The following is a 9,109-nucleotide window of genomic DNA, read 5'->3' on the forward strand; positions in this document are numbered from 1 at the left end:
TTGTGGCTACTGTTGCAGCCTCTGGAGAGCGGGAACCAGTGCCCAGGGTAGTGTGGGGGGAGCTCCCCAGCCTGCAGCCTCCGTAGAGCGGGAAGGCTATAGAGCATCTCCAGATCAGAAGTCCTTGGCTGGAGGGGTTCTGGAAGAGAAACACTGACCCCTAGTAGTGGCATGATACTGAATAAATCTGTACCATTGCTCCCAGCCACGAAGTGTCCATCCTCCTTCTGAGGACACTAAAGAAAACTGGGGATTGAGGAGGTAGGCGGGGATGAAGCCCAGAGCAGGAGGAGGAGGAACCACTTTAACCTTTTAGTGTCCTTTCTCCAAGCAACAGGATCTTCATCCCCATGGTGCCTGTGTCCCCCAATCTAGGCAAGAGAAAACTTGTATTTTTCATTTGGTCACAGGTTCATTATAAAATATTTCTAGGCCACCATATTCATAATAAAGTATAATAGGACTAGTGCTCTTAACTATTTACCTGATCATGTATTTCACAGGTAGAAGGGAGCACTTATGGATCTGCTGTTAGAAAGCAAACATGGGAAATCTATTATGTACTTATAACACAACCTTTTATATCTCCCTTGGGGTGTGAGGGGTAAACTACAGTTGGGTTATATAATATCAGGAACAACGTTTGCTCTGGTCTAGTAACCAATAATCTGAAGGTAGTATTTATTGGTAATGATTAAGTCATAGTTTGCTAAGAGTTGCTATATCCGAAATAAAATATCCACCTGTCCACGAAAATACCCTGGTTATCATTTCTGTTTAGGAATGCAAGTGATCCCCCATGTTCACATTCAACCACTATCTTCCTATTGCCTATTACTTTCAGCCTTATTCTAAAACACATCCCAAAGAACAAGTTCCCCACTGCATATTTTCAATACCATACTATTTCACACACCTCATTTTCTGGCTCCCACTATTTTGCCTGTCACACCGGCCCGTGTTTATTTAATGTTTAAAGTGTTAAATTGCACACATACACGTATACATTGTAAGAAAATCCAAACATTTGTGCTTGTAGTGAGAAAGAAACTGAAAACAATGCAAGGTTTTTTTTTTATATATTTATTAACTGATAACTTGATTCTAGTTTCTTTTGAGATTGACATTCAGTAACACTTCCCATATAATTACATTGCTTATTAGACCTTATTATTCATGAAAATCATTAGCTAAATAACATACCTTTAATTAAATAGTTTATATTAATAATACATAATAAATATAAATTGAACAATAATAATTTCTGTAATCTGTATTACTCCCCGTTTAACCCGATATAAATATATTAACTTGAACTGTTTAATGATATTTATAGTTCTGTTCCTATTAACTTTTATTTATTTGATATAAATATATTACTTTTACCTATTACTTAAATTACGATTTTCATTTTCTTATATTGTAGCTATATCTAATTATACTATAACCTTTATATCTATTATATTACCCATTCCCTTTTGTATTACATAGTAAGTAAGGTTTAATCTGCCTAACTGCTAGTTGATCCAGAGGAAGGCAAAAACCCCATCTGAAGCTTCTCCAATTTGCCTCAGAGGGGGAAAAATTCCTTCCTGACTCCAAAATGGCAATCGGACTAGTCCCTGGATCAACTTGTACTATGAGCTATCTCCCATAACCCTGTATTATTCCCATGCCTGTTTTATACCTATTTGTATTAATAAATCTTATTAAATTATATTAACTCAACTAGATATACTAGCTATACCCTTATTCCCCTACTATGTTTCTATCTCTATAATTACTAATATTTATATAATTATATTATCTCTATCTTTTTGTATATTTCTATTTGTTCTCATAAATGTTATATAATAATATTACCCATGTCCTTATCCCCTATTCCCCTTCTATTTTTATTAAATCTTATCACCTTTACCCCTTCCCTTATTACTTTCCCTGTATTTATACTAGTTAATCTTATTTAAAATATTTGCCTTTTCCCCCCCTTTTTTAATGTATTACTTATATCCTTATTTCTTATTCCCATGCCTATGTTTTTTCACAAATGAATTATAACTTTTAATAACTTATAACTTTTTATCTTATTTATACAACTAATCCTATGCCTATCTCTATTTATTTTCCTATTTAAAACAATCTTTTTTCCTCGATGCAGGACTGATGGACGACATCAAGCGGTGCTGGAGCAGGTGATGATGAGGATGCTATGATCTAGGTGCATCAGGTGGATCAGATGCATGGATGAGCCTCCGAGATACCAAGTCTGCTCACTCCTTCTGCCAAGAGCAACCTAAGTAAGAAAGGTGTGGAATGTTGTGCTCTGTCTGCTCTGGCTCATTAATATCCAGGAAAGATGACAGTCCCTTTCCTTTGCACTTTGTGACGTCTTCACTTGATGGCTGCAAGAAAGACATTGTGTCCATTATTGTTAACAGTATTGCAGAAAGGCTATAATCTAATAATTAGTAATAGTTGAAGACAAAATGTACTGTATGGATAGCTTGGGCATACAATGGGTTAACCCATTGAGTCTAAATGATATCCATATTTTCTATAATTGATGCCAATATTTGTGGATGATGCACCCCTTTAGATGAAGGTGGCTCTTCATAAGCCCTGCAGCTACCCCCTCATGTAATTTGTTTTTATTCTAGTAATTATAGGCATATTCACCTTATTATACCATTTTCATGATGTACACATTGATATTCTGAAACATCCCTATTTGGGGGGGCTCTGTTTATTATTTACCTGTCACTAAACCAAAGTTAATGGCTGATGGCTAGAAAGCAGGCTTTGTGCCAATACATAGGAATTTCCCTCAGAACAACATATACAGGCCTAGGATCTTCTACTTCAGTACTGCACCACCATTTTGCCTATCTTTCCCTATCTTCCCCCTTTTCCTGACTTTAATAAGTATTCAGCAATCATGTACTTACTTCTGTTAACTGGAAAGGTGGTGGTATCTTTTTTTGTTCCAGTTCCACCCAATTGATGGAAGAATAGAATGGGTGGTATCGTATGTCTCCATACACTCCCAGACGCCGGTGCGGATCCTTCATCAGTAGCTAAAGTGAAACAGAAAGAAAATTACTTTCACTTTAAAACAATCCTGGTGCATGTGAATTTACTTTTAGGGGCAGATGTATCAAGGGTTGAATATCGAGGGTTAATTAACCCTCGATATTCGACTGGCAAATTAAAATCCTTCGACTTCGAAGTCGAAGGATTTTGCACAATTCGTTCGATCGAAAGATCAAAGGAATAATCGTTTGATCGAATGATTAAATCCTTCGAATCGAACGTTTCGAAGGATTTTAATACATCGATCGAAGGATAATCCTTCAATCAGAAAATTGTTAGCAAGCCTATGGGGACCTTCCCCATAGGCTAACATTGGCCTCGGTAGGTTTTAGGTGGCGAACTAGGGGGTCAAAGAAATTTTTAAAGAGACAGTACTTCGATTATCGAATGGTCGAATATTCAAACGATTTTTAGTTCGAAACGTTCGATTCGAAGGTTTTAGTCAAAGGTCGAAGTAGCCAATTCGATGGTCGAAGTAGCCAAAAAAAAACATTCGAAATTTGAACTATTTTTCCTCTACTCCTTCACTCGAACTTAGTGAATGGGCCCCTAAATGTTAATGATATCTATGTGCTTTTCAACAAGTGAGGGCAGCACATTTATCAGTAGCAGTGGTAGAGGCGTTTGCATGGTGTAAAAAACACACCTTGATAAATTCACCATTTATTTTACATAGTTTTTTTACACCCCTTTTTCTGCAAATGCTTTTTTACACAGCATAACAAATAGGCCCCTATAGTTAAAACGTCTAAAATCATAGACACTGAACATTTCTGTATGTTTATAAATGTTAGAATTTCTCTTTAACTCTGCTCATACCCACCTTTTGCAGAAGATGTTGCAGATCTATACTGAGCCAATCTGGTATCTCAGGCTCATCGCAGATGGTGGACGTGATGACCTTCTCTCTGTCATGGCCATCAAAGAATGGGGACCTTCCTGTGGCCATTTCACATGTGATGATCCCGAAGGACCACCAGTCCACTGCTGAATCATACCCCTCTTCTTGAAAGATCTTGAGTAGAGATAGATAGATTCATCTAGTTAATTGTATAATTTCATTTTGACTATGGCTAGAATGTTGCACTAATTTGGCGTATCTGTTTTGTGAGATACAAGTGCAATATCTAAATAGAAAGGGTTATATTTAGCCTTTCTCTTTACATGTTGCACTTTGTGTCTCACAAAACAGATACGCTGAATTGGTGCAACATTCTAGCCATAGTCAAAATGAAATGATTTTTCATTGATGTTTATAGTATAATAACTCCCCATTTGTCACTATCTATATGGACTTTTTGACATTTTAATAATTTTAGTCTTGTGATTATGTGGCTTTCTATAAAGGCTATGCAAATCTGAAAACATTAACAATACTAAATCAGTAGAAACAGCTGTGAATTTTCAATTTACATGTATTAAAAATTAGCTTAGATTTTGTCTTTTAACAAAAGTTTAATTTTACATCTCATTTAATGTCACCTATTAAAGTAAATGGTCAGATTAAATGTTCAGATCAAAGGCCAAGTTTGCAGCCATTTCAAGTGCAATGTATTAATTGCAGTTGTGCCATTCACTACACATTAGCTTTACTAGGTATCCCAATAATTGTGAATAACCGCTTCTGATTGAAATATACATCATAATCACAATATTTTGAGGGTATTCCCCAGGCATTGGTTCTGTTGCAGGATCTATGCTAAAAGTACACTAGAACTGCATTCCTCACCTCTGGTGCCATGTAGCCTAGGGTTCCTGTCTCACCGGTGATTTTTTCTCCAAATGATGTTTCTACTGCTAGGCCAAAATCTGATATTTTGATGTGGCCTTGTTGGTCCAGCAAAATATTTTCTAGTTTCAGATCTCTGGAATATAGATTTAATGCAATTAGTTATTACACAAAAGGCAAGAAGTTATGGAAAGGAAGCCATGAATGTCTGTGTCTGCTTTAATCTGCTTCTTAAACCATTGAATCAAAAACACGCTGCTGTTTGGTAATTGCACTGTGCAAATATAACACAAGAGTGTCAGCTACTAAATTCACAGGTGTTACTTGGCTAAATGGCAGCTCTATAAGCAAGATGTATTGCTCCATTAAATTAATACTTATGAAATGGCATATAAGTAAAGCATTACAGCTCATTCCCTTTTTTTTTTTTTTTTTTTTTTACATTTTTTGTAATATAAAAATCCACACCAGGAGAAGTATAGGTAGAAAGATTTTAAATCTAAAGGGTCTGGTGTGAATAAGAGGCATTTGAGAGGATTGCCTTTATTACTTTCATACTTTCATTATGAATATTGCAAACCTGCCATTGTACAATAAGAGTTTAAAAGTGGATCACAATATACAGTACAGAATACAATATAGTCAGTAGCAAGAGACCAGAGTTGAAATAAATGAGTAATACCTACCGATGAGTGATGTTTCTACTATGCAGGAACTCCAGGCCACATGCCATCTCTGCTGAATAAAACCTTTATAAAGGGAATAAAAATTACAGAATAACCTCATCATGAATTAATATCATAACTCCCTTGAGAATTATCTTATTTTTCCAGTAAGAGTAATTACTCCATTTGAGTAAAATATTTCTAGTGTGTTAAATCCAAGTTTTTTTCTAAACATTAATGCAACATATAACTTGTTTTAATTGAGCTCATGCTTATATTGCAGGTCTGTATGTACAGTATATAAAAGGAGGCCAACAGTTATTGTGAAAAGAAAAGATCACCGGATATTGGACAGACATAGAATCTATCACTGCATATAAAAGCTGCAACCAATCAGCAGGTAGGATTTACTGGTAGCCTGTCAGAGGGCAAACATGTTCTTTCTTAGATTACTAGAATTTGTGCAAACTTTATGACTTTTTTTACACTGTCTTCAAAATATTGTCACTATTTGGTGTTACTGTCCATTTATGATGTTATCTTTGGAAATGTGCATCTTAAATAGTTTTTATCCTCTTATTTGTTAGCGTCTTGTAAGACCCCTTATTTGTAATAATATTACTGTAAAACTTTACCTAATTCCATCTGTATAAATCAAAGATAAGGTTTCTCTTTTTTTTACCCCTGCTTGCAACATATTGGGGCATTTAATGAAATACGAGAAACTGATAATCTCACTTACAAAACTCTGCTCATCTCTAGGTGGTCGTTCTTTACCAGCTGATCCCACAGGCAGCCCCCACTGACAAACTCCATCACGAGGAAGGCGTGCGACTAGTTAAATAGAAAACATAAAAAGAGATTAAAAAATAGGAAGAAATGGCAGAAATCTGAAAATTGTTATAGGATAGTAGAACTAGAATTATTAGATTGTACAATAACATATAAAATAAGATGGAAAAAAGACAGTCTCATCAGAATTGATTTACCCAAATAGAAGGCCCCATTCTAGTTGTATATGGAGTCACAATACTCTTTGGGCAAAGATTATTATGTACAGATATGGGTTCCATTATCAAGAAACTTGTTATCCAGAAAGCCCTGAATTATGGAAAGGCTGTTTCCTATAGACTCCATTATAATAAAATAATCCACATTTTTAAACATTATTTCCCTTTTCCCTGTAATAATGAAACAGTTCTTTGTACTTAATTCAGACCAATATATTATTAATCCCTATTGGAAGCAATACCAGTTTATTGGGTTTATTTAATGTTTACATGATTTTCTTGTAGACTTAAGGTATGAAGATCTAAATTACGTAAATAACCATTATCTGGAAACCCCTTGGTCCTGGACATTCTGGATAACGGATACCATACCTATATTATGTATGTCATAAATAGCTCAATACCCAGCTTATCTCTAACTGCAGAATGAGCAGTCGGGTCTATTCAAATCTTGTTTGTGGCTACTTGTAAAATTTGGGTTTATTCTTCATGGGATTGTCTTAGAATCATGTTAATAAAGTAACACAGTAAAATGGCACCCCTCATTTTGTAACAAATGTGTAGGAAGCCACAGCTAACAAGCAGCCATTGTTATCAGTTCAGTGCAGTTAGATTAGGGATAGTAACCGGTACATTTGTATGGAGTAAAAGCAGTATGGAGCTTTGTATTGCAGGAAGTGTGTGATGTTTAGTACTGATGATTTGGTTGGTATGTGTAAGGGGAAGACAACATGTATGGGTGGGTTAGAAGATTAGTGCAAGGATTTGAAGGTATATGTATGAAAAACTGAATCTGTTAGGCAGACAGAACGTGAATGTGATGTGTAAGACAAAAGGCCAATAAGTAGAATTTCAGAGCACAGTTGACCCAGACATGTACCGGAGTTTGAAATGCCGCAAAACCTTGGCACAGATAAGGGTTTTCTTTGGCCATCCTCAGTATGCTGGATTCCATCCGGATATCCCTGCAGGTCTTCTTTGATTTTTTCTGAAGGACTTTAATGGCGACGCATGGATTCTTGCCATCTAATTTTGCTAACAAAACCTGAGAAAGACAATGAGTAAGAAGAAAATGACAAAGGGCTCCTTGCAGGGATACATATACTGCTAAGTTATGGGCACCTGTACCTCATGGGGATATACTTAATATATACAGTGTAACTTTGCTATTTCATTGAAATGTATTATTGGAGGCAGGGCCAGACATGCAGTACATTTAGCAATTTTCTATGAACCTTCTTCTCCTATTAGGAGGCTGTTGCTCACCTTGCCAAATGATCCTTCCCCCAGCTCAGAATAGAACTTGTAGTTGGTGATTTCCAGTGGGTCTGGCGGCTCTGAAGAATCAGCGTGATATTTCTTGCTGTCGCTTTCATCTAGCGAAGGAAACAGAATTAAACCACATTTTATTGGGTAAATTTAAACATTCTGTAAATGTCACTGATGTATGCAATACTGTATTTCTTGCTTCAGGAATATGATACATTACATTCCGCATTAAGTGCAATGTACAAAACACAGAGACTATTTTTATCCAAAATTCAACAGTGGCTATAGTTTATCTGCTCAATTTGAGCACTTGCACGTCTGTGCCTATCAAGTCGTACACATATACCATATCTTTACTGCCTTATTACATACACATTATGGCAGTTTACGTCCAGAATCTTATCTTATCTGATTATCTGCTTATTTTTAGCCATCATTTATAAAGAGTTAATTCGATCAGAGTTAGCCTTTTTTGTTTTAGTTAAAAAGTGCCCCCGTTTAAACATTATAATTCTTTATTTTATTGCCAAGCATGGACGCAAAGGCCTCTCAAGGTTCTTATAGCGTTTATGGCTGTTCTGCTTATATAGGTATGGGACCTGTTATTCAGAATGCTGGTGTTTTCTGTATAACAGATCTTTCCATAATTTGGATCTTCATACCTTAGGTCTACTAGAAAATCATCTATGCATTAAATAAACTCAATAAGATGGTTTTGCTTCCAATAAGGATTAATTATATCTCAGTTTGAATCAAGTGCAAGCTACTGTTTTATTATTACAGAAACAATCAAAATCATTTTGTAAAAATTTGGATCATTTGATTATAATGGAATCTATAGGAGACAACCTTTCCATAATTTGGAACTGTCTGGATAATGGGTTTCCAGATAATGGATCCTATACCTGTACATATATACATCCTTTTAGCAATTCTTGATGGGCCTGTTTTATCTATTTTATTTACAATAAATCTCTCCCTCTCTAAATCCTGCTCTCTAACTGTCTCTCTTCAACAGTCACTTTAGGCCGTTGGGATGTCTCCTTACATGACTACTAACTGACTCACCATAGGCTCATGCTGAAACATACCCATTTCATATAAAGTTTCTTTGTTAAAAACAGCATTTTTTCAATATTTAGAAGACAAATGACCAAATGCAACCTGTACAGTACCTAGTGCTAAACTGCAATGTGCCATCTGATTAACCCAAACTCTTAGGCCTTTCCCTCTGACCAATAGCAGCATTGAAGCAAAGGACAAAAAACATGTACTTAGGGGTTTCAAGGGTGCACTCTGCATTCATTTCTATGGGATTTTGACAGACATATTTATCAAAGGATGAA

The 9,109-nt window shown here is 35.8% G+C and overlaps 1 protein-coding gene and 1 long non-coding RNA gene across 2 annotated transcripts; one reads left to right on the top strand and one right to left on the bottom strand.

The window, feature by feature from the left end:
* The first annotated feature begins 1,593 nt into the window (after window positions 1-1,593).
* Window positions 1,594-4,241, top strand: LOC121399310. Its single transcript, XR_005964902.1, has 3 exons — window positions 1,594-2,306; window positions 2,988-3,053; window positions 3,923-4,241. It is a non-coding gene; the product is annotated as an uncharacterized LOC121399310 (long non-coding RNA).
* Window positions 4,242-4,250: 9 nt separating this feature from the next.
* Window positions 4,251-6,307, bottom strand: LOC121399309 (G protein-coupled receptor kinase 5-like). Its single transcript, XM_041579655.1, has 3 exons — window positions 6,227-6,307; window positions 5,506-5,568; window positions 4,251-4,955 (listed from the first exon to the last, which is right to left on the bottom strand). The coding sequence occupies exons 1-3, from the start codon at window positions 6,298-6,300 to the stop codon at window positions 4,790-4,792; spliced, it is 303 nt and encodes a 100-aa protein (XP_041435589.1). The 5' UTR covers window positions 6,301-6,307; the 3' UTR covers window positions 4,251-4,789.
* Window positions 6,308-9,109: the final 2,802 nt, after the last annotated feature.

The sequence above is a fragment of the Xenopus laevis genome, chromosome 1S, assembly GCF_017654675.1.
Source record: "Xenopus laevis strain J_2021 chromosome 1S, Xenopus_laevis_v10.1, whole genome shotgun sequence".
NCBI classification, from domain to species: domain Eukaryota; kingdom Metazoa; phylum Chordata; class Amphibia; order Anura; family Pipidae; genus Xenopus; species Xenopus laevis.